Source organism: Cervus canadensis, chromosome 6 (genome assembly GCF_019320065.1).
Source record: "Cervus canadensis isolate Bull #8, Minnesota chromosome 6, ASM1932006v1, whole genome shotgun sequence".
Classification (NCBI taxonomy): Eukaryota; Metazoa; Chordata; class Mammalia; order Artiodactyla; family Cervidae; genus Cervus; species Cervus canadensis.
In genome coordinates, this window is record NC_057391.1 from 81841871 (window position 1) to 81868145 (window position 26275).

The following is a 26275-nucleotide window of genomic DNA, read 5'->3' on the forward strand; positions in this document are numbered from 1 at the left end:
AATTCCATCACCTCTACTAGCTTTGATACTTCCTAAGACCCATTCGACTTTGCACTCCAGGATGTCTGGCTCTAGATGAGTGATTACACCATCATGATTATCTGGGTATGAAGATATTTTTTGTATAGTCCTGTGTATTCTTGCCTCCTCTTCTTAATATCTTCTGCTTCTGTTAGATCTATACCATTTCTGTCCTTTATCATGCCCATCTTTGCATGAAATATTCCCTTGATATCTCTAATTTTCTTGAAGAGATCTCTAGTCTTTCCCATTCTATTGTTTCCCTCTATTTCTTTGCATTGATCACTTAGGGAGGCTTTCTTATCTCTCCTTGCTATTCTTTGGAACTCTGCATTCAAATGAATGTATCTTTCCTTTTCTTCTTTACCTTTCACTTCTCTTTTCTCAGCTATTTGTAAGGTATCCTCAGACAACCATTTTGCCTTTTTGCATTTCTTTTTCTTGGGGATGGTCTTGATCACTGCCTCCCGTACAATGTCACGAACTTCCGTCCATAGATCTTCAAGCACTCTATCAGATCTAATCCCTTGAACCTATTTGTCACTTCCACTGTATGATCTTAAGGGATTTGATTTAGGTCATACCTGAATGGTCTAGTGGTTTCCCCACTTTCTTCAATTTAAGCCTGAATTTGGCAATAAGGAGTTCATGATCTGAGCCACAGTCAGCTCCTGGTGTTGTTTTTTCTGGCTGTATAGAGCTTCTCCATCTTCGACTGCAAAGAATATGATCAGTCTGATTTCAGTATTGACCATTTGGTGATGTCCATGTGTAGAGTCTTCTCTTGTGTTGTTGGAAGAGGGTGTTTACTGATTCTCCCAGGTAAAATTTTTATATGTCAGCTGAAATCAAGGTAGACAGGCCCAACAAATAAGTGTATTTATGGGGCAATGGGTCAGATTACTTCTAGAAATTTTAAGTATATAACAGTGTGTAGGACTGAAGTAATCTCTATCTTCATGGAGCTCATAGTCTAGCAAGGATGACAGATGTTAAGCTCCCAGCTACTCCACAGTCCCATGGTTTTGGTAGGGGCTTTCCTGGTGGTCCAGTGGTTAAGCCTTTGTTCTTCCACTGCAGGGCATGCAGGTTTGACCCCTCAGAAGTTCTGCATGCCATGAGACGCAGTCAAGGAAAAAAAAATTTTTTAAGAAAAAAATATATAATCTTGGTAAATGAAATGAAAGAATGACAAAGCTGTAAGAACCTGTAGCAAGCAGGAAGACCTGGCGTAGTCTGTAGGGCATCAGACCAGTGTAAGAATTTCTAAAGCAAGCTGCTGGGGAACCTGTGCTGAAAGAATCTAAAATACTCTGTCCTATCTCTTGTCAAAACTTGGTGTGAGGGGAGGTGCCTATATATGTGGTTTCTCAACCTTGGCACAGCTGGCATCTTGGACTAGGATATTCTTTGGGGGCACTTTCCAGGGGCACTGTGGGAAAGGCTTAGCACCATTCCTGGCGTCTACGCACTAGATGCCAGCAGGCCCCACAGTCGTGACAACCACAGATACCTCAGCGTCACCAAATGTCCCTTGCTGGGAGGGAAGGGATAAAGGGCTAAATCCGCCCCTCCTTCCTCCCTCAGTTGCTAACTACTGTTCTACATAAAACTACTTTTTTTTAATGTCTTTACTTATGATTTATCTAAGTCAATACCAGGAACTTAATTTAGTTCAGTTTACTCATTCAGTAAACAAGCTATCTGTTGAGTGCTTATTAGGTGCAGGCGCTGTGATAGGTAGTGGGGGTGCTGGGGACACAGTCATGATCCAAGCCTATGTTTTCTTGAAGCTGTGTTCTAGTGGGGAGAAATGGACAATCAATTTTAAAACACGTAACACTTCAGAAGAAGGAGATAGGTTGATAGTAGAAGTCCTTTCTGATAAGATGACATCTGTACTTGAAAGAAATCTTAAAAGAAGCGGGGTGGGGGGCGGGGGGACAAACACAGAAGCAAGAGGCAGCGCCCCTGAAGGGCTGTAGTTGACCTTGCCTTCCTGTCTTCAGGTCTAACCAAGCCGCTTGTGTTTCAGAGGGGCCTCCGCAGAAGGGCAGCTGAACGGACTCCAGGGCAGCCTTAACTCTGCAGCCTTCGTGCCCATCACCAGCTCCACAGGTGAGTCCCGGGCGGGACAGTGGGGAGGGACCAGGCCCACCCTTCTCTCCTCTGCCTCTGAGGAGAGCTCCAGTTCATAGAACGAAGCCTCCCAGGCTTCTGAAGCTTTGGCAAATGGGCATGTGGTTGCTCTCTTCTTTCAGATGATACATTTTAGGATGAAGTGGTATTTCTGAGCTTAGTTTGGGGTAGGTGAAATTTCCCAGTCTGGCAGAGTGTTACCAGATTTGCAGCATTTAGTAAAAATTGCCTGTATTTGACCGGCGTTTTACCGTTTATGTGGTGTTTCCACACATAGTATTAGCATCTTACGTTGAATCCTCACCGCAGGCCTGTGAGGTATACCCTTGTCCCCTCCATGTGAGCAAACAGACTCAGAAAGTGGAGAGCCGTGTGGGAGCTGATCCGTGGGTGCAGATCTGGAGCTGTGGTCCGGTCTGCGTCCTGCATGCTGACGTCACGGTCTGTTGCCAGGTAGTAGCTGAGGGCCTCAAGCCTCTCAACGTATAAGGCAGCACTGGCCCAGGGATAGTTTTCTGTGAGTAAGAGTTCATAAAAGTGCACTCATAAGTAGTCAGAAAATTGAAAGCATATCCACTATTCGATTCAACAAGTATTTATTTTTGAACACCTCCTGTGGAGAAAGTAGCATGCTGGGCAACTGAGACACATGAAGCAGGACCTAGGCCTTCCCTACAGTCAAGAAACTCAGAGGTTCAGGGAGAGAGAGGTTGACAAGACGTGGATGCAGGAGGGAGTGCCCGGCACTGGGGACGCAGAGAGGAACAGTCACGGCGCTGCTGTGTGGCAGGACCCTGCGGAATGCCTCACATGTCGTAACTCATCTGTTCACAAAGCTCACGTGCAATGTGGGCGCTGTAGTCCCTGTTTTACAGCTGAAGAAATAAAGGCACAGACGGATTATGAACCATAATCCAAATTCCCACAGCTGGTCAGTGGTGGGGCAGTATTTGAACCCAAGCAACTTGGCCCAGGCTCTTTAGAGATAGAAGAGGGCTTCCTAGAGGAAGACGCATCTAAACCGGGGTCTGACTGTGACAGGTCAGCCGGAAGAGGGGAGGCCTGGGGTGGAAGGAGGTCCAGGAAGAGAGACCAGTGTGGGCAAAGGCCAGTGAGGGAAGGGGGCTGGTGGTGAAACGGGGCTGTGTTCTGGGAGCCCCCCATATCAGTGTAGCTGGGGACTAGGGCCTCTGAGCTGGGGGCTTAAGGGTAGGGTGCAAGGGTATGTGTGTGGTATAATACACCTTAAAATGATGACATGATTGTTAAGGAATCTGGTTCGTTTGCCTGTATCATGGGGATAATTATTAATACATACACTTCATAGACTTACTGTATATAGAGAAAGGCTCTATAACTGTACCCAAGTCAGATAATAATCTGAAAAGAGTATAGATTTTGTTTTCCACTTAAACTCTTCAAACCTGAATTCAAGAAATAGTTGATGAGTATATAACTCCCCACCCCCTTTCCCCCTAAAAAGAACTCCTAGAACGTGGTCGTTATTTTTAAGGAAGTTAAATTGCCTTAAATTTAACTTAACTTTAACTAACTTTAAGTTAATTTAAATTTAACTTAAATTTAGCTCAGGCATACGGCCTGAGAAGTGGGAGGTTAAGAGAACCATGGCCTATCTAGAGTGATTTCCATGAGATAGAGCTCATAGAGCCTCGGCAGCTCTTCAGATGTGCTGAGGCTGGGGAGGTTTACAAAGCTCAGGAGATCCAGGAAACCTGCCTATTTCATTTGCGTGTCTACTTGATACATTAAGTATGGAATTGAACTCTTTGCATGCACTCTGGGCAAGGAAGTTGGAAATTTGAGCCACCAGGCAGGTCACACTTCCAGCATCTTGATCATGAAATAGTGTTGACTGACTGTTGATGGTACTTAGAAGTTTCTGTAACAGTTGTACTGAATTTGGTATCAATAGAAAACCACAGAACAAGGAGAAGTTGTACTCCTGGTTCTCCTAAGCTTCTATTATCTATGAATACTTTTCTCCATGCTTCTAACTGAAGATAAGTGCATTGTCTTCTCACCTTGTTTACATAGCCTTCTGTTGACTGCTTTTGTCTCCAAATGACTCTGGGCCTCTAAAGTCCTTTGAATTTGTTTTTCTTCCATGACCTCCTTGGGGTTCTTGATCCTTAGAGAAATGCTGATGAATGTGAGGTGATTAAGGTTCAGGCATTTTCCAGACTTCCCAATAAATGTTTTACCTTAGTAATATAATAATAACTAAATAATAACCTGGCATTTCTGTGTTTCACCCACAAATTATGTTTTTCTCTATTACACGTAGATTTAAAGGCATTATTCTGGGGGTTCAGAAGCACATCCTATAAAAAGGAGGAGATTAGGCTGCTATTAAAAGCATATTTCTTTAAACCCCCAAGAAGGGAGAACAACCCCCATAATAAGTCAGAAGGTTTTCACGTCTTTCCGAGAGTTGGGAAGTTTTCCTGCAAAGGGCCCACTAAAATGCCTGTGAAAAGTGTTTTAGCTCCTGTCTGGTCCAGTTAACTCAGTGATTGAGTCCATGAATGTAGCAAAAGTCTGCTTCCTGACCTCTTGCCCCTTCCCCAAGTCTAGCCAACCAGGCTTTTAAGCTGTGTGATCCTGTTCATCAGGCCGTCTGAACAAGATAGCAGTTTATCCCAGGATGCTGTTGAAAAACCACTCAAAAGCCCTTTCCCGCTGACGGTGGCCTAGTGACATTCCTTTTGTTATGAACGTTAAATGAGGTAGTGAACGTGAAAGCTCTCCGCAGAGTGCTCTGTGAGTGTTACTTTTCCTTGACTTCCCTACCTCCAGCTATATTCTGTGTGTGCTATAGAAGGGAAGGTGTAGAGTCAGCAGATTTGGAAATTTGAGAAGGAAGCTGGAGTGAGGGCCTTTGGCTAAAAGCCAAAGCCACTGGCCCTCCTCCTTTATAACCACAGTGTTCTTCTTGAGTTCCGAAGTGGTGATGGTGAACGAAAATAGCAGAGAGCAACAGATTAGATAACTGGCATTTCTCTCATGCTGATTTGATGGTGTAAACTACCATTGTTGTAGGACCTGAAGCCATACCAGCTGCCCTCAATCCCTGTCCCTTCGCTTCCTCCTAAGCTTTTCCTGTCCTGGAGCCCAGCCTCCATATACACTCCCCCAGGCTTATTTTTTTTTTAAAAGCTCTTGTAGATCTATAGTCAGAGAAAGGGACCTTACCTAGCCTTTCAAATACCAGTGCTGGATTTCATTTACAAGTAGTGAGAAGCAGTGTCGTCTGCCACGCATTGGTCATGTGGGACCCTGGTAAAATTCTGCGTTGCTTTATGCTTTTTGCATGGGGACAAGGCCGCAGCGCCTCAGTGTACCTGTGCCTGCCTACTTTGTTGTCTCTGGGACAACAAGAGAAAGGAACTTATCTCAATATGAAGTGAAGTCAGTGGGGGTCAGACCCTAAGGATCTAGAAATCACTTTTGACTTTCAAATGAAATTATTTGCCTGGCCGCTCTAGGCAGGATGACCTGTTTTTCACTCTCAGATTCTTGTTCTTTTCACATGCATTGTACAGTTGTTGGAGATCCAGGGTGGCTTTGGAGTATAATAAATTAATAAAAATAAACAAACCCTTGAGATTCTTGCCCTAGTGTCTTATACACTTCACTGCTCCCAAAACGTTGTTCTCTCCCCAGAGCCAGAGGGACAAGAATTTGGGTTTATCACCCACTCTTAACACGGTTAGAAAGCAAGAGAGAGAGGATAGATTCGATGTTTGGCAGGAAATGGGCACCAGCATTTGGGCGCATGATGGTCCCCTGAAGCCTAGTTTTAGATTTGACCTCTTGTCTTTTCAGCCAAGATTAAATAAAGTGTTAAGTGGGGGCTTTTCTTACATTTTTCAGGATCTTTGGAAGCTCCCCAGGTTATTTTCGCCAGATCCAAACCCTTGCCCACACAATCTGGAGCCCTTGCTACAGTTATAGGACACAGAAAACCAAAGTCGGTGAAGTCAGGGCCAATTTAAGGTAACAGTAAGAAATAAGAACATATTTTTTTAAATTTATTATAACTTGCTGACTTTATGCCACGGCAAGAGCCTTAATAGCTATCAAGAGAAGTGATAGTTTCTCAAAATGACAAGGAAATTGGCATTTTATAAAAACCAAAGCTCAGAAGGACTCTCCAAAATTGTGGGTCCAAGTTAAGCTACCGCTATCTTGCGTCTGTGTTGACCTAACAGTAGGTGGCGCTGTGGCAGTAAGAAATCTCCTTAACTCTTAGGGAGGCTTTTGATTGAAAGTATGGGGACACTGAGGCCAATCAAAGAAAGAAACTACAACCGCAATTGAGTTATTCACAAATAAAATGTAACAGGATATGTTGAAGAGCATGATATTTGAAGATCAAATTGCAATAGCATCTAAAGAAGATGAATATTTATTACTAAAGAAGACTTTTAGACTACAGTTGAGTAATTTATGAATTGGACTTTGAGATAATAGGAGATAGGCAAAGAAAAAAATTTTTGTTTAATTTTTTGGCGAGATTGATTAATTATGCTTCTTTCTGAGTTAAGATAAATGTATACTATAATTGGAAAAAAAAAAAAAAACTATAACCCCATCCTACTACTTGTCCCCAAAAAGCTCCTTCATTGAAGGAATGGCCTGACTTGATCTTGTGAGATTATACCCACACTTTACCACTGCTACCCACACCCCTCAGTATTTTGTTCCCAGCTCTCACTTCCAGAAAATTCTATGAAACCACAAGATTTTGATGATTCCTTTCCTCTTTGCTCTGCCCTACACACTAAAGCATTAATGGCACACCTGCTATGAGCTTAATACTCCTCTTACCTCTAGTGGAATATTTATAAACTTATTTGAGAAGCATTATTCATCAAACTACCCCAGGAGAGGCAAAGGAGGGAGGAAAATTATTTACCCACCACAGGATTCATTTACATTGGATCAGACAGCTTCAAATATCTTTCCCCAGCCCATCTAAACTCTTTCCAAAAAGGAATGAGAAGAGAGGAGGGAACACCAAATCCACGGCTTGGTCACCTACCAAAACGTACCAGAGAAACTGAAAACAACCAGAGTGCTACTGGTAATCCTGACCCAGTGGTCCTTCAGTTCTGATACTAAGCAGCCTATCCAGTGAGGAACAGCTCATAAAATATAGAAAACTAAAGCAAGAAGGTCAGTATTTCCTTCAGGAGACTGGCAGCCAGGAGAATGAATATGACATCAAGCTCCAAACCAAACCAGCGGCCTGCCAAGAAGTACTAATGTCCCTCCATTTCCAGGACTGTGAGACTGGGACTTGCCTCAGTTGTAATACCACTTTCCTTGAACCTATTTCATCAGTATCCCTTACAGTCCACCCAGAGCATTACATTGGCAGCAGAGGCTCATCAGCAAAGAAGCCCCGGGAAAGCGCTCGTCTCTCAGCACGTAAATCTCCGCTGCAAACACAGACCCCGCTGAGCCTGAGCTGTACGTAAGCTAGGGGTGGGGGGCTGCTCTGCCACGGGGTGAGACCACACGCCAAGTGTGTATGGGCCCAGAAGACAGTGGGTGCAGTGTAACTGCGGGGAGGCCCCCGGGGCAGGCCCGCCAGCCCAGCAGATGGCAGTGGGCTGCCTCTCCTTGAGCAGGGGAGTTAGGTAGCTTACAAAGTAAGGAGGCAGAACCCCAAGACAACCCATCACCCAGACGCATGCTTTATTCCCATTTAAATGCAGTGTAGACAGAATCACTGCTTGGGCAGAGGTCCGTTTAGCCACAGTCATGAAGGAAAGTCATCACCAGCTCTGACAGCCCTAGAACCTCTCCATATATGGGTTTAGAGAGGCATTCAGGTTAAATTCAAGGATTTTGATGTGTGTTTGCTTAGCATGTTATATAAGACTGAAAAAACCCTAGTTGTTCTTATCAAAAAATGAGAGAGATGTGCTGAAAGATATTGAGGACTCAAGACTGTTTAAGATCCTGAATACGCTGCCCCAGGCAAGTGACATATTTAAAAACATGCACTGTTCTGTGTCTTCTTAGATTCTTTATTGTCTACTTGGCATCCATTCATCTCAGAGTCAATTATGTCAACTGTTTTCTTGATGCTTTGGCATTTGGGGACCTTACAGACTGCCCCTGCCAGGCAAGCTAATTCCTAAAGATAATGACAACTTGCCCACATATGTGCCTTTCATATACAAACCAGCCAATTCCAGGTTTATATCCCCGACTACCTCCTTATCTAACTCTTCATGGCAAGTCAAAATTTCCCTTGCCCTAAGTCACTCTGGGACCAGGGGCCAAGCCAGCAGAGACCACCCCATAGCCCAAAGCCCGCCAGAATTATTTAAACTAACCAGTCTTAAGCTGTCTACCCTGCCCCGCCTCGCCTTTCCCAAGGAAACTCCAAATAAGGCTCTGGCCTCGAGTTTCCCCTCTCCTCTGTCTTCCGAGTGCACTGACGTTTGCCCCTGGATGGCGGGCATGACCCCCTCTCTGGGACCTACGACCAAAATCAACTTCATCCTGCCAGGCCTTGTTCATACCTCCTCCTTAGCCGCGCTGACTTCAGCACACCATGCCCAACATGTAGTTTCTTAGAACAGACATCAGTAGGAAGAATAGCTTTGATTTGTTGTACAAGGAACCAGGAAAAAATCTGAATCAGTTAGGTTTGTATCACCCAGTTCTAAGCAACTGGTCATAGTGCTTCATTATAGGCTGTATTGCACAAGTGATGTTGGAACAGGAGGTGTTTTGCTAGTCTCAGTCTGGCTGCAGCCACACAAGAAGGATGTGGGTCCCTCTACATGGCAGAATCGCCTGGCTGCCAGCCATTGAAATTTCATGCTTTCCTGTCCTGAGGCCTCTTTCATTTCATGTAGTAACTCTTTCTACATTCAGCAACAAAACTCAGGCAGAGCTGAACAACTTGGGTGGAAATGGCGGGTAGGAAACAGCCTATCTTTCAGTTTGAGGGGAAATGGTGTGTGTGTGTGGGGGGTTGCTTCTAAGAACCCATCCAAAGGGGGTTCATTTGCCTTAAAGAAAATCAGGGAACTCTGTTTCTGAAAGGGATTAAGAAATGGACTACTGAGATAACATCTGAAAATGGATATTGTCTCTTGCTGAGTTGGCAAAGTCCCAAGAGAGGAGTGATGATTCTTCAATTGTTAACAATTACTACTTTGTTATAATAAGAGGAGGGACTGCGGTGGCTCCTTTCTCAACTTACATTTGTATTAAGGAAGCCCAGTCACCTTCTGGGAAAAAAATGCCTGGCACCCTGGATTGTCAGGCTCTGCCTACCACTGAATCTTGTAGCAGGTCTGTGCTGTCCTGTGTGGTACCCATTCACTTTGGGTGGAAAAAGATCCTGTTTATTCTTGCAGTCCTGAATTGGGCAAGCAACCAACATAAAGTTACCTTACCTGGGAGCCTTTATACTTTATCGCTACAAGTCATCAATCTATACTCCGTGGTTATTCATCCAGTGAACCCACACATCGTGCTTCTGGCTTCAATGAGATGCTTGTTACAGGCAAATACCTTTGCTTTGCCATCCTTTTATCCTTAGGACATAATTGCTTCTAAACGTTCTAAAGAAAGAAAACGGCATGCTAAGCCATGCCTGTCTTTGGAAAAAGCAAGTTTTGCCCGTGGAAATATTTACAGCTCTGCTGCCCAACCTGTAGAATTTGAACTGGGTCCCAAAGAGTGTGTAGGTGGGCAGTGCGAGGTGTGGAGAATAGTGACTTGAAGTATATTGCCCTGTGGGCTTGATTCGCGTTTATAATTATTCTGTATTCTGTCAAGTTAGGATTTAAGGCAAAAGACTCAGATTCTCTTAAGTCCCCAGAATGAAGATCATCACTAGTAAAGCAATAGTCTCATATAGTTCTCTGATCTCATCTTTTGGACATGCAGATATGTCCATTTAGGGCTTCTATAAGTATCAGGGAGTCCTCTTCTCTTGAAACCTATACCCAGGTTAACTGGTTATGTGATACCAAAGAGGAGCAGCTTGAATGTGTGGAATGTCCCTTTAGCTTCATCAATAAAACATAGCACGTATCGCCAGTATAAAATGGGGATATACCTGAGAAATCCAACCTAGTTGTCAGGGTGTAAAGAAGAAAGTCAGCTTGTTAGAAGCTGCTATTTTAGTGTTGCTTGTTTGTTGGTTGGCTGTTGTTGTTGGGTAGCAGAATCACTCTTCTTTTTTTTTTATCAGTTGGATTAAAAAGTGACTTTCCCCCCTGCCATTCACTTCTAGTTTGCTTCCCAGGGAAATTAAGACATGTGACAAGACATCTGATGAGTTATTTTTTAATTATTTTATGGCTGAGCTTCAAATTTTAGTAAATAAAGAATCATTCAAAAAAAAGAGAATCATTCATAGTTAATCTTCAGACATTAAAATATGCAATTTCTAGAAATGTCACTTCTCTCAGGCCCTGCGTTTTCTATTTACTCATCCTTTCTACTGTTCTCCACTATAAATCGCCATTATTCATGGTCCCTATCCTTACCCTCCTCTTTTCATGCTGAGGATTCAGGTTGTCTGCAGTAGCCTTTTGATTGTCGAGGTGAGAGAGGCCCTCAGTTTACCTCTGGTACAAAAAGTTATTGTACATAAGCTCAGGGGAGAGACAGTCTCAAAAGTCAGACCTCATGAAAACCTGCAGCCTTCTCTGGGACAGTTAGCAGCTACGGTGGCTAAATGACAAGCCTGTTAGTCCATCCCTATGACCAGGTCATCTCTTGTCTCCTCAGCAACTAGTTTTCACTGTTCTCGGATGAACAGCTCATGACCATTACTCATGGCTCGACCTCTCTGTGTGGTTCTTTCTCTCCCCACTTGCTGCATTCAGCTTTAAAAGACAGAGTCAGAATATTTTCCATTCACTCATCTAGCAAAGCGTCACTGGTGTGCAGAACTAAAGTTAGGTAGCTGCTGCCTTTCAGATGTCAGGCTGCTTCTAGTGTTAGCCTGATTATGTGATTTAAAAGTTTCCAGTCTATGCACGGCTAGCAATTTTCATCAGCTGAGATTGTAGCTAGGCAGATACAGCATAGACTTCTCATCTCTAGCAGAGTCTTAAAAAATATAAAACCATGTGCAATAAAATAATAAAATATAAAGAGAAAATCAAGGCCAAGAAGTATATATTTCAAATTTTTCAAATATCAGACCAAGTAAAATTACTATAACTGAGGTTGAATCTGTTTCTGAATCTCCTAACAACCAGGACAAAATGGGAAGTGTGATGAATAAAAGTATATCATTCTCATTATCAAAAAGGGAGAAATACTCTGGGGGAAAATTAAACTTCTTACTAACTCTCACTCCAAAAGCAGTATTTTCCTACTTTATGCAGAGGACACTGAATGACATAGTACGGCCCTCAACATCCTAACATACCAGAAGTAGGTCACGTTTCTTGGCACGACCATCAATGAAGGCAAAATATTTCAGTGCGTGTCAACGAAGACAGTTTTGTGAAGGACAAAACTAATATAATCTAAGTTTCTTTGTGGTCCAACATAATCCAAGTGTAAAGGATTGGTTATTTAGAGGACTGGATGGATTGCATGTGCCATAGACAGTCCGAAAATACAACTTCTCAGAATTGATTGCTTAGTAAGAGCTAGTTGTGCTCTTAGGCTAAAGCCCAGACACCTGGTCTTCTACATTACTGGTTGAAGATGCCTTTGTATGCTTTGGAAAACAGGTGATGCAGGTAACATTTTGTGAACACTGTGGAGGCTAAGTGATATTCTCACCCTATCGTACGGCGTATTTCTTCTCTGTGCCTTTATTTGTATGTAATTTCCTCTGCTTGTGCACCATCCACCTCCTCTTGCCCTTTCGCATGCCCAATCTGATTTAGATGCTTTCTGACTATGCTTCAGTGGAACCCTGTGATTACCTCTACTAGAATGTGACACTTGGAACATTCTAATATCCTCAGGGATCACTTGACTGTTTCCCCCATTGGACTATAATTCCCTGGAAGGCAAGGATCAGCTGTGATTTGACTCTGAAACCCCAAGGCTTAGCACAATGCCCAGCCAGTAGCAGGGACTTTAAAAGTTGAGATTGAATAGATGAATGAGTGGAATTTCATGTTTCTGTCTGTGTGTATTCTTTTGCCAACATCTGGAGTACCTATTCACCTATACAAATGTTTCTTATCCTTTAAGGATCCAGTTAAGTTTTTTCCCCTCCAATAATCCTTACTCATATAATTACATTTATCTTGTCATTTTTTAAATCCCTAGAGCACTTATATTTTATACCAGAAAGTTCAATGCTTCAAGTATTTTGTCATCTTTTATCATTACTTACTTCTGGAGCAAATTGCCTCTTTCAGTAGGACCAGAAATCCTTGAGGGCAGGATTATGTTCTGTAAATTTCTTAAACTTCTAGCAATATCCAAAATGCATTACCTTGTAGTATCAGCCTTTAAGAAAAAACATACGTAACACACATAAAATTCTTCTGGAAAATAGTTTATGCCCTCTGTTCTCCTCACTTTAAAGTAAAATGCTTAATCTCAGAAGATTACAGTGAAAACTTTATAAATAAAGCATTTTATTATTAAATAGTCTTCAAAACTAAAAACCTACCTTATAAATTACCTAGTGTTTCTAACCTATTTCTTGCAATATTCTAAAACTACTTCCTACAAAATAATGACTGATCATTACTTTTCAGATAACAACCTCATACACATTCATAACCTTGCTATATTCATTTATAATGCAGAATTCAGGATAAAGATGTTCTGTTTTGGACACATCAAGGATCTCTTTATAACAATTAAAATGAGGTATAGTTTTTGAAAAATACTATCTTTCAACTTTTTTTTCTTCTGTACTAACTAATTGGAGCTCTTTAACTTTATCACATAGATCAGGTTTTGCTTTTCAACACTGAAGTGTCTTTTTTATTCTCTTCTGAACTCTCCATGAATTCTTTTTTTTCTTTAATTTGGCTGCTCTGGGTCTTCATTAATGTATGAGCGGGGTACTCGCTAGTTGCAGTGTGCAGGCTTCTCGTTGCAGCAGCTTGCTTTTGTCGCAAAGCACATGCTCTAGAGCATACGGACTCAGTAGTTGTGGTACATGAGCTTAGTTGCCCCGCGTCATGTGGGATCTTGCAGACCAGGGATCGAACCCATGTCTCTTGCATTGGTAGGCGAATTCTTAACCACTGGGCCACCAAGGAAGTCCTCCATGAATTCTTTAGGCTCCTCTTAAATTGTATAATACCTGGCACTGGACACTATAATATTAGGGCTCTGCTTAGTATTGATTATATTTTAAAATTTGTCATTATGGTTCTCAAGTCATATGTTACATTTTTTATTTATATTTGTATGGTATTCTCAAAACCAAAACTTAAAGTTCTCTCAGCCCTTATTACCTCTCACCTTCCCTACTTCCTCTGCCTTCAAGTTCAGTGCCATATGCCAATATCACTGGTATCATCAACAACAATACCTAGCTTTTGTAAGAATTCCAGTGTAAACTGGAAGGAGCATAACTCTGAAGTTAGAGCGGCCTGTCTGGGCTCTACCACTTCCCACTTGGCAACCACGGGCTAAATCACATAACCTCTTTGAATCAGTTTTTTCATCTGTACCTTAAGCATAAAAGCATCAGCCTCAGGAATTCCCGGGTGGTCCACTGGTGAGGACTCCATGCTTCCACTGCAGGGGGCACAGGTTCGATCTCTGGTTGGGGCACTAAGAACCCACATGTCCATGTGACCAAAAAAAAAAATCAATCTTTCAGGATTGATGGAAAGATTACAGATTGCCTCAACAACAAAAACTAATCAACGTGATTTATAAAGGAGCAAAGGACTAGAAATAGGCATTTCTCCAAAGGAGATATGCAAATGGCCAATAAGCACATGAAAATATGCTCAACGTCACTAATCATAAAGGAAATACAAAGCACAATCACAATGAGATATTACCTTATACTAATTAGGATGGCAACTATTTACAAAAAAAATTTATAGAAAATAACTAGTTTTGGCAAGGAAATTGGAGATATGGAAATCTTGTGTTTACCATTGGTGAGAATGTCAATGGTGCAGCCTCATATGGTGGTTCCTTAAAAAATTAAAAACAGAATGATCATATAATTCAGCAGTTTTACTTCTGTGTATATACCCAAAAGAACTGAAGGCAGAGTCTTGAACATATATTTGTATGCCCATATTCATAGCAGCATTATTCTCAATAGCTGCAGGGTAGAAACAACCCAAGTGTCCATCAATGGATGATGGATAAACAAAATGTGGTTATACACATACAATGAAATATTATTATTTAAGAATAATATTATTATCTTTAAGAAGGAAAGAATTCCTGCACTGCAGCGTGAATGAACCTTGAGGACATTATGCTGTTAATTAAGCCAAATTAACCATTAGCCAAAATGACAAATACTGTATCATTCCACTTATATGTGGGACCTAGAGTCACCAAATTCATAGAGACAGAAAGTAGAATGATAGTTGCCAGCTTTTTTCTGGTGATTAGTGATGTTCCGCATCTTCTCAGATAGCTATTGTCCATTTGTATATATCCTTTGGAAAAAGAGTCTGTTCAGATTCTCTGCCCATTTTTAATTGGATTGTTTCATTTTACTGCTATTGAGTGGTATGAGGTTTTATATATGTATATGTATACGAGTGTTTTGGATATTAACTGCTTATCAAATATATGACTTACAAATATTTTCTCCCACTCCATAAGTTGCCTCATTTTGTTGATTATTTCTTTTTGCTGTGCAGAAGTTTTTTAGTTTAATGTAGTCTCACTTGTTTATTTTGGTTTTTGTTGCCTTTGGTGTCAAATCCAAAAAATCATCTCCAAGATTGATGTCACTTCATGGCAAATAGATGGGGGAAAGTGATAACAGTGACAGATTTTATTTTCTTGGGCTCCAAAATCACTGTGGACGATGACTGCAGCCGTGAAATTAAAAGATGCTTGCTCCTTGGAAGGAAAGCTATGACAAACCTAGATAGTGTATTAAAAAGCAGAGACATCACTTTGCTGACGGAGGTCTGTATAATCAAAGGTATGGTTTTACATGTAAATCCATGGCTGATTCATGTCAATGTATGGCAAAAACCACTACAATATTGTAAAGTAATTAGCTTTCAACTAATAAAAATAAATGAAAAAAAAAAAAAAGGTATGGTTTTTCCAGTAGTCATGTATGGATGTGAGTGTTGGACCATAAAGGAGGCTAAGTGCCAAAGAATTGATGCTTTTGAACTGTGGTGCTGCAGAAGACTCATGAGAGTCACTTTGACAGCAAGGGGCTCAAACCACTCAATCCTTAAGGAAATCAACCCTGAATAGTCATTGAAAGGACTGATGCTGAAGCTGAAACTTCAGTACTTTGGCCATCTGATGTGAAGAGCTGACTCACTGGAAATGACTGATACTGGGAAAGATTGAAGGCAGGAAGAGAAGGGAGCGACAGAGGAGGACGAGATGGTTGGATGGTATCTCTAACTCAATGGACATGAGTTTGAGTGAACTCTGCGACATAGTGAAGGACAGGGAAGCCTGGCATGCTGCATTCCATTGGGTCGCAAAGAGTTGGACATGATTTAGCGACTAAACAACAACAACAAGATTGATGCCAAGGAGCTTACTTCCTATGTTTTCTTCTAGGAGTTTTACAGTTTCAAGTCTTATGTTCAAGTCTGTAGTCCATTTTTAATTAATTTTTGTGTATGGTATAAAACAGTGTCTTTTTTGCATTTGGCTCTCTAGTTTTTGTAACACCGTTTATTGACGAGATTATCCTTTCCCAGTTGTATATTCTTGGCTCTTTTGTCCTAAATTAATTGGTCATATCTGCATGAATTCATTTCTGGGATTTCTGTTCTGTTTCATTGATCTGTGTGTCTGTTTTTATGCCAAAACCACATTGTTTTGATTACTGAAGCTGGGTAGTGTAGTTTCAAATCAGGAAACATGATGCCTCCAGCTTTGCTCTTTTTCAAGATTGCTTTAACTATTCAGGGTCTTCTGTGGCTTCATACAGATTTTAGATTGTTTTATTTCTGTGAAAAAAAATGCCATTCAAATTATCATAGAGATTGTAATGATTCTGTAGATTGCTTTGGGCAATATGAGCGTTTTAACAGTATTAATTCTTCCAATCCACGCACAGAATATCTCTCCATTCATTTATGTCTTCTTCAGTTTCTTTCGTCAACATGTTATAGCTTTCTTTGTACAGGTCTTTCATCTCCTTGGTTAAGTTTATTCCTAGGTAGTTTATTCTTTTTGATGCAGTTATATATTGGATTGTTTTCTTAATTTCTCTTTCTGTTGGTTCATTGTTAGTGTATAGTAATTCAGCTGATTTTTGTATATTGATTTTGTATCCTTAAATTTTATGGAATTCATTTGTTCTAATAGTGTTTGGTGAAATTTTTGGGGTTCTCTATATACAGTATGTCATCTGCAAACTGTGATGGTTTCATTCTTGCTTTTTGATTTGGATGGCTTTTATTTTTTTCTTGTCTAACTGCTCTGGCTAGGGATGGTATTGTATCACATAAAAGTGAACATCCTTGTCTTGTTCCTGATTTTAGAGGAAAAGCTGTCATTATTTTTTTGCTTTTCACTATTGAGTATGATATTAGCTTGATATTAACATGGGCTTGGCATAGTAGTGTTAGTTGCTCAGTCATGTCCTACTCTTTGCGATCCCATGGACTGTAGTCCACCAGGCTCCTCTGTCCATGGGGATTCTTCTGGCAAGAACACTGGAGTAGGTAGCCATTCCCTTCTCCAGAGGATCTTCCTGACCCAGGGGTAAAACCCAGGTTTCCTGCATTGCAGGCAGATTCTTTATCATCTGAGCTACAGAGAAGCCCAAGAATTCTGGAGTGGGTAGCCTATCCCTTCTCCAGCAGATCTTCCCAACCCAGGAATCGAACTGGAGTCTCCTGCTATAGCCTTTGTTATATTGAGGTATATTCCCTCTGTAGTCACTTTATTGAGAATATTTAACTTGGATGGATGCTAGTTTTGCTAAATGCTTTTTCTGCATCAGTTGCAATGGTCATATCATTTTTATCCTTCATTTTTTAAGTGTGCTATAGACACTGATCTGTGAGTGTTAAGCCATCCTTGAATGCCTGAAGTAAATTCCACTTGATCATGGTGTATGATCCTTTTTATATGTTATTGGATTCTGTTTGCTGATATTTTGTTGAGGAGCATTTTTTCATCTGTTCATCAGGCCTGTGATTTTTGTTTTCTGTGGCATCCTTATGTAGTTTCGGTATTGAAGTATTGCTACCCTTGTAAAGTGAGTTTGGAAGTGTTCCTTCCTCTTTTGTTTTTTGGAAGAATTTTGAAGGATTGGTATTCTTGTTTCATAGACTCAGTGAAGCTACCTGGTCCTGGACTTTTGTTTGTTGAGAGGTTTTTGTTTATTGATCCAGTCTCATTTTATGTTATGAGTATTTTACTCCACATTAAAGAAAACTATAGATTCTGTATGCAGTGCACCTAGTAGTGCTTGGTACATGACAGGCTCTTGATAAATGGTGGTTCTTACTGTGGTGTCACCATTCAAGGCACATGGCTTCATTATGATCCTTGAAGTCACATTGTTGTTAAATAATGTTTTAAAAAGTTAGATTCCTTAGAAAGCAAACTCTAAGATGTACATTAGTGTGCAGGAAGTTTATTAAGGAGTGCTCTTGGGATCAGCACCTATAGAAGGGAAGAGAATGGAAGGAAGCAGGATTGGACAGTGGGAGAAAGTACACTGGGATGCAGTGACAAAGGAGGCCTCAGCTGGCCCCCAAGGATGCTGTAGAACTGAAATGACCTTTCAGACTTGTGAGTCATGGTGAGGGGGCTAGGGCACAGCTTACATACTTAGTCTCTGCTGATCCGTCCTTGGATATGGGCTGCCTGGGACGAGAACATAACCTTTAGTAATGGGGCAGTCCCTAGAAAGGGCTGAGGGTAGTAGTGGAGGTGGGGAATGTCTTTCATTCCTGCAGAGGAGGGGAGTGAACATGCATTACTGTAGCAGAAATTTAGAAGTAAAACTCAGGTTTTAGGGCCTCCGAGTCCATTCAGGCTCATTTCTAGTCCTCTGTATCATGAGTAAAATGCCCATGTTATCATTCACATTGTTAAAGCAATAATTAGGGAACTTTCAATTGAGTATAGCATTTCTTTTCAAATCCTTAGTGGTTAAGAGCTAGTTACTTTCCTTTTCAAGTCCTACATGGACTGTTACTTTAATAAAATACATACACAAAAAAAATTTACTGGATAAATAAGAAAACATATAATAGATATGCTAAAATTTATTATCAACAGATTCATCAGATGTAAAATTGCTGTGACAATTTGCTATAAAGGTTGTTTGTTTGTTTTTTAGTTCTACCAGTTTATTGCTACCAACCCATCTCCCTCCACCCTCGTGCACACACGCTCAGTCATGTAACCCCATGGACTGCAGCCCACCAGGCTCCTCTGTCCAGGGACTTTTCCAGGCAAGAATACTGGAGTGGGTTGCCATTTCCTTCTCCAAGCTATAAAGGTTTTAACTGCCCACTTTCAATTTCTAAACTTGTCTCATTGTAGCCTAGTAACAACGAGTTCTCAAAACTGGTACCAATCTGGGACTCCACTCTAAATAATTCTGGGTTACAGGATTCTTACAAACCATTGTTGCTGCTGCTGCTGTTTAACCGCTGAGTTGTATCCAACTTTATGCAGTTCAGTGGACTGCAACCCATCAGGCTCCTCTGTCCATGGGATTTCCCAAGCAAAAATACTGGAGTGGGTTGCCATTTCCTTCTTCAGGGGCTTTTCCCGACCCAGGAGTTGAACCTGCATGTCCTGCTTGGCAGGCAGATTCTTTACCGCTTAGCCATGCTGATGTCCTTCTAAACTGACATTGGCAATATATGGGTTAAATGAGTGCTATTCCTCAATCTAGAGATCTGATCTTTTGCTATTCTTGGGGAATCCATAGTTCTCTTCAAACCTGGCCTGAATCTAGGCGCACCATCAGCATTACAGGTTCCAGGTATGAGTAGTTCTAAGGCCATTACTTACCCAAGGATCTAGTGGATGAAAGGAACAAAGACTGTTTTCTTGTTTAACAGGATAAGAGTCATTAGGCATCTTCTATTCCTGGGACTAGGAAACTGACTCATCTCTTGTAATCCTCTTGGGACATTTGATGTAAGGGTAGGGAGATAAGAGGACAGGTAAAGGAGGTCTGACAAACAGGTCATGTCCTTCAGGAAAGAAGTAGTAGTAAAACAAAGGGGTCATGATACATTCAAAGGGTTTATAAAACTTTCTTGTCTAATTTGGGGAGTATGACCTAAGTCCAAGCTATGGTTACAGCTTCAGCTGGCCTATGAATCCCCTGAAATTGTGTAAAGAATATCAGGTGTGCTGCATTTGTGTCTTTTGGATACTATTCTCAGAATAACCCCAAAACTCATAATCAATGACTTAACTTCCTAGCTTGAAACATGGGTTATATTTCCCCACTTGCAAGGATTCAAAGTCAAGTCACCAGACATTCTCACTTGGATCTACTGTACTGTTATCTTAGTCCATCAACCCTTGCCATCTCTCTTCTTCCTCCTTTCCATTCTCACATCATTGTGAATATTTCAAGATGCAAACTGTTTCTGACATACACATACACACACTACCTGAAACCCTTCAAAAAAAGCTTACCACTGTTCTTGGGATCAAAACAAAACAGGATAAAAAGTCTTACGTGCCTACCTTCCGTTCTTACCCCCTACACCACCTTTCCCACATGCTTTCTCCATACTAACCATCCTGGTCTTCTCTGAACTCCCCACACTTCCTCAGTCCACAGAGCCTTTGAGGATGCTCTTCCACCTGGAATGTTCTTCCCTTACCCTCAGATGAATTTCTTTTCTCTGGTCTCTCCGATTAGGGCATGTCCCCCTTTTACAGCAACTGAATAGCTTCTCCTTCATAGCATTTGTTACAGTTCCTTTGTGATTTCCTCTTAGTGTTTGTCTTTCTCACTAGACTCTGAGTCCCTTGGGGACAAGGACTGTCTGTGCTATTCACCTGTACATGCCCAGGGTTGAGCAGGGAAACTGTAGAGAAAGCTTGCCATGGTGTTTATGAATGGGTTAGCAATTTCTTCTTCACTTAACAGAGAAAATTAAAGTGTAGACACTAGGAAACAGCCCAAGTTCACATAACGGACAGATGACAAATCTAGGCTTTGAACCTAGATTTGACTTCTAAGCCCTTGCTCTTAACCACTGTAATCATAGTACAGCTGCTTTAAAAACTGAGAAAGGTTATTAATGACCTCTGTCTCACTTAAAGCAAAGTTTATATGCTTCAGGAGGATATTATACTCATTAATATACATGCACCCAGTACAGGAGCACTTCAGTATGTAAAGCAGATACTTAGCAGACATAAAGAGAGAAATTGACAATAGTACACAGTATTAGGGGACTTTAATACCCCACTTTTATCAATGAACAGATCATCCAGACTGAAAATCAGTAAGGTAATAGTGGTCTTAAATGACACAACAGAACAATTGGACTTAATAAATATCTACAGGACATTATATCAAAAACAACAGAATACACATTCTTTTCAAGTGCACATGGAACATTCTCCAGGATAGGTCCCACGCTGGGCCACAAAACAAGTCTCAGCAAATTTAAGAACACAGAAATTATATCAAACATTTTTTTCTGACCACAGTGTTATGAAACAAGAAATCAATTGCAAAAAGAAAAATGGGAAAAGAACAAACATGGAGACTAAACAACATGCTACTGAAAAACCAATGGGTCAATGAGGAAATCAAAGAAGAAATCAGAATTTACCTCAAGACAAATGAAACTGGAAACACAACACTCCAAAATCTATGGATACAGCAAAAGCAGTTCTAAGAGGGAAGTTTAGAGTGATACAGACCTTCCTCAAGAAACAAGAAAAATCTCAAATAAACAATCTAACCCACCACCTAAAGGAATTAGAAAAAGAGGAACAAACAAGTCCCACAGTCAGCAGAAGAAAGGAAATAATAAAGATCAGAAAGGAAATAAGTAAAATAGAGACCCAAAAAAAAAAAAAAAAAAAAACAGAAGCAATGGAAAAGAACAATGAAATCATGAACTGATTTTTTAAGAAGATAAATGAAACTGATACTACATTAGCCAGGTTCACCAGGAAGAAAAGAGGATCCAAATAAAATAAGAAATGAAAGAGGAGAAATAACTGATACCACAGAGATAGAAAAAATCATAAAAGAATATGAATACTATGTGGCAACAGTTGGACAACCTAGAAGAAATGACAAGTTTCTAGAAACTAAGACCATGTCAAGACTGAATCAAGAAGAAATGGACAATCTGAACAGTTACTAGTAGTAGTATTGAATTTGTAATTGAAAAAGAAAAAAAAAAAAACTCCTGGTAAATAAAAGTCCAGAACTGGATGACTTCACAGGAAAATTCTACCAAACCCATAAAGAAGAGCTAATACCTATTCTTCTTAAACAATTCCAAAAAACTGAAGAGAACAGAACATTCCCAAATTCATTCTACTAAGCCACATTACCTTGATACCAAAACCAGACAAAGATATTTAAAAAAAATAAAAGAAAATTACAGGTCAATATCTTTGATGAATACAGGTGCAAAAATCTCAACACAATATTAGCAAATCAAATCCAACAGTATATAAAAATGATCATACAACATGATCAATCTAGATGTATTTCAGGCACACAAGGATGGTTCTACACTTGCAAATCAACCAGTGTGATACAATTCTTGTTACTTCTATTTATCATAGTATTGGAAATCCTAGCTGTAGCAGTCAGACAAGAAAAAGAAATAAAAGTCATCCAAATTTGACAGGGAAGGAGTAAAACTGTCACTATTTGCAGATGACAAGCTTTTATATATAAACCCTAAACTCTCCACCCAAAAAACTATTAGAATAATATATGATTTCAGTAAAAATTGCAGGATATAAGATAATATACATAACTCTGTTTTTTTCTATTATACTAACAACTATCAGAAGGAGAAAAGTTTAAAAAATCCCATTTAAAATTGCATCAAGAAGAATAGAAATAAACTTAAGGAAGTGAAAGCCCTACTCTTAACAGTATAAAATGTTGATGAAGGAAACCGAAGGTGATACAAAGAGATGGAAAGATACCCATTGCTCTTGGGTTGAAAGAATTAATATTGTTAAAATGCCATACTACTCACAGAAATCTACAGATTTAATGAAATCCCTAGCAAATTATCCATGACATTTTTCAAAGAACTAATAAATCAAATAATCCCTAAAATTTATATGGAGCCATAGAAGACCCTGAATTGCTGAAGCAATCTTGAGAGAAAAGAATGAAGTTGGAGGTATTGTCCTTCCAGACTTCAGACTGTACTTACAAAGCCACAGTAATCAAAACAGCATGGTACTGGCACAAAAACAGACACATAGATCGATGGAACAGAATAGAGAGCCCAAAAATAAACCCATGCACCTATGGTCATTAATCTACAATCAAGGAGACAAGAATATACAGTGGAGAAAAGACTATCTCTTCAGTAAGTCCTGGGAGAACTGGACACGTACAAATAAAACAGTGAGATTAGGATATTTCCTCATTCTCTATTCAAAAGTCAACTCAAAATTAAAGACCTAAATGTAAGACTGGAAACCACAAAACTCCTAGAAGAATACATAGGCAGAATACTGTTTGACATAAATCATGTAGTATTTTTTGGATCTGTCACCTAAGGATAAAGAAAGAAATGCACAAATAAACAAATGGAACCTAATTAAACCTAAAAGCTTTTGCATAGCAAAGGGAACCATTGACAAAATGAAAAGACAACCTACTGAATAGGAGAAAATACTTGCAAATGTTATGACCAACAGGGGTTAATATTCCAAAATATATAAGCAATTCATACAACAATGACAAAAAGGCAAATAGCCCAATTAAAAGAAAAATGGGCAGAAGATTTGAATAAACATTTTCCCAAAGACATACAGATGGTCCACAGGCACATATAAAGATCTAAACATTGCTACTTATAAAGAAATATAAATCAGAATAACAGAGATATCACATCACACCTGTCAAAATGGGTATCATCAAAGAGAACACTAATAATAAATGTTGGCGAGGATGAGGAGAAAAGGGGACCCCCTCATACACTTGTTGGTGGGAATATAATTTGCTGTAGCCACTGTGGAAAACAGTATGGAGATGCCTCAAAACCTAAAAATAGAAATACCATATGATCCAGCAGTTCCACTCCTGGGTATATATCCATAAAAACTGAAAACACTAATTTGAAAAAAATACAAGCAGCCCACTGTTCATAGCAGCACTATTTAAAGTAGCCAAGATATGGAAACAACCCAATTTTTCATCAACAATTGAGTGGATAAAGAAGCTGTAGAGTGTGTGTGTGTGTGTGTGTATTACTCAGTCATAAATATGTCATATTTGTATATAATATATATGTCATACTAGGTATGTAAATATACTCATCATTTATACTCATAATCGTATGAGATTATGATTATAAGAATATAATCTCATAATCATATGAGATTTATCTCATAAGTCATATGATTTGTGACCCATAATCATAAAGTCATAAATATATATAAATATAATATTGAAAGTGAAAGGGAAGTTGTTCAGTCGTGTCCGACTCTTTGCGACCCCGTGGACTGTAGCCCACCAGGCTCCTCCGTCCATGGGATTCTCCAGGCAAGAATACTGGAGTGGGTTGCCATTTTCTTCTCCAGGGGATCTTCCCAACCCAGGGATCGAACCCAGGTCTCCTGCATTGCAGGCAGACTCTTTAACCTCTGAGTCACCAGGGAAGCCCAATATATATATAATATTACTCAGTCATAAAAATAATGAAATTCTGTCATTTGCAGCAATGTGGATGGGCCTAGAGAATATTATGCTGAGTGGAATAAGTCAGACAGAAAAAGATAAATACCATATGCTATCACTTATATGTGGAATCTAAAAATAAACAAATGTATATAGCAAACCTAAACAGAATCACAGATACAGAAAACAAACTAGTGGTTCCAGTGGAGAGACAGAAGGGGGAAGGGCAAGATAGTGGTTTGGGATTAAGAGATAAAACTAGTATATATAAACTAGATAAGCAACAAGGATATATTTTTCAACACAGGAAATTAGAGCTATTATTTTGTAATAACTTTTAATAGAGCATAATCTATGGAAATAACAAATCGCTGTGCTGTACATTTGAAACTAATGTAATATCATAAATCAACTATACTTCAATTTGAAAAAAAAGAATTGAATGAAGGTGAAAAGATGTATATGCTTTGAAAGGCACCATAAAGAAAGTGAAAAGAGCCCACAGGATGGAAGAAAGCATTTGTAAATCATATATCTGGCACAATGAATTTGAATTTTTACAAATGGCCAATAAGCACATGAAAAGATGCATGGTTAGTCATTAGAGAAATGCAAATCAAAACTACAAAAAGAGACCACTTCACACCCAATAAAAAGTCAGGTAATAAGTGTTGGTGAGGATTCGGAGAAATTAGAACCCTAGAGTCTTGCTGGTGGGAATGTAAAACACAACTGCTTTGGGAAGAGTTTGTTGATTTCTCAAACATTTAAGCATAGTGTTACCATGTGACCCAGCAGTTCTCTTTCTAAGTATTAACATATATCCAGGAGAAATGAAAACATATGTTTATATAAAATCTGTACATGAGTGTTCATAGCAGCATTACTCGGTAACGAACATGTAGAAACAACGTAAATGTCTATCAGATAATGAATGAATAAACAATGTGATGTGTATGTACAATGGAATATTATTCAGCCATAAAAAAGAATGAAGTACTAGTACATGCTTACCACATGGATGAACCTTGAAAATATAGTGCTAAGTAAAGGACTACATGTTGTAGATTCTATGTATGTGCAATGTCTAGGACAAGTCTGTAGAGACAGAAAGTAGATCAGTAGGTCCCTGGACTAGAGTAGGGGAAGTGGGACTGAGGAGTGACTGCCAATAGTCATAAGGTTTTGTTTCTTGGAGTGTTTTTTTATAAGTAACAAAAATGTTCTAAAAGTAGGTGGGGTGATGGGTATACTATACCCTGAAATACACTTTAAATAGGTGAATTTTATTAGTGTATGAAATAGATCTTAGACCTTTACAAAGTTAGTAGTTGATACCTAAAAAGTAAAAAACAGAACAAAAAGCCTTCAGTGTAAGCAGTGAAAATGCATTCAGTTCAGTTCAGTCGCTCAGTTGTGACCAACTCTTTGCGACCCCATGATTTGCAGCACGCCAGGCCTCCCTGTCCATCACCAACTCCCAGAGTCCACTCAAACCCATGTCCATTGAGTCAGTGATGCCATCCAGCCATCTCATCCTCTGTTGTCCCCTTCTCCTCCTGCCCCCAATCCCTCCCAGCATCAGGGTCTTTTCCAATGAGTCAACTCTTCGCATGAGGTGGCCAAAGTATTGGAGTTTCAGCTTCAGCATCAGTCCTTCCAGTGAACACCCAGGACTGATCTCCCTTTAGGATGGACTGGTTGGATCTCCTTGCAGTCCAAGGGACTCTCAAGAGTCTTCTCCAACACCACAGTTCAAAAGCATCAATTCTTTGGTGGTGCTCAGCTTTCTTCACAGTCCAACTCTCACATCCATACATGACCACTGGAAAAACCATAGCCTTGACTAGATGGACCTTTGTTGGCAAAGTAATGTCTCTGCTTTTTAGTATGCTATCTAGGTTGGTCATAACTTTCCCTCCAAGGAGTAAGCGTCTTTTAATTTCAAGGCTGCATTCACCATCTGCAGTGATTTTGGGTCTCCAAAACATAAAGTCTGACACTGTTTCCCCATCTATTTCATTAACTTCTTACTAAGGAATTTAACAAAATTCTTTAATGAAACCTTATACACAAAGTATTTATTCATGTTCATTAATTCCACAATTAATT

General features: G+C 39.9%; 1 protein-coding gene across 1 annotated transcript in view; it reads left to right on the forward strand.

The window, feature by feature from the left end:
• Window positions 1–26275, forward strand: part of TTLL5 (tubulin tyrosine ligase like 5) — a 306157-nt gene that overhangs the window by 250360 nt on the left and 29522 nt on the right. Inside the window, exons 32-33 of the mRNA XM_043473030.1 lie at window positions 2057–2139; window positions 6055–6177. Coding sequence (XP_043328965.1) covers window positions 2057–2139; window positions 6055–6176 — 205 coding nt within the window. The 3' untranslated portion in view covers window position 6177. The remainder of the gene's footprint in view (window positions 1–2056; window positions 2140–6054; window positions 6178–26275) is intronic.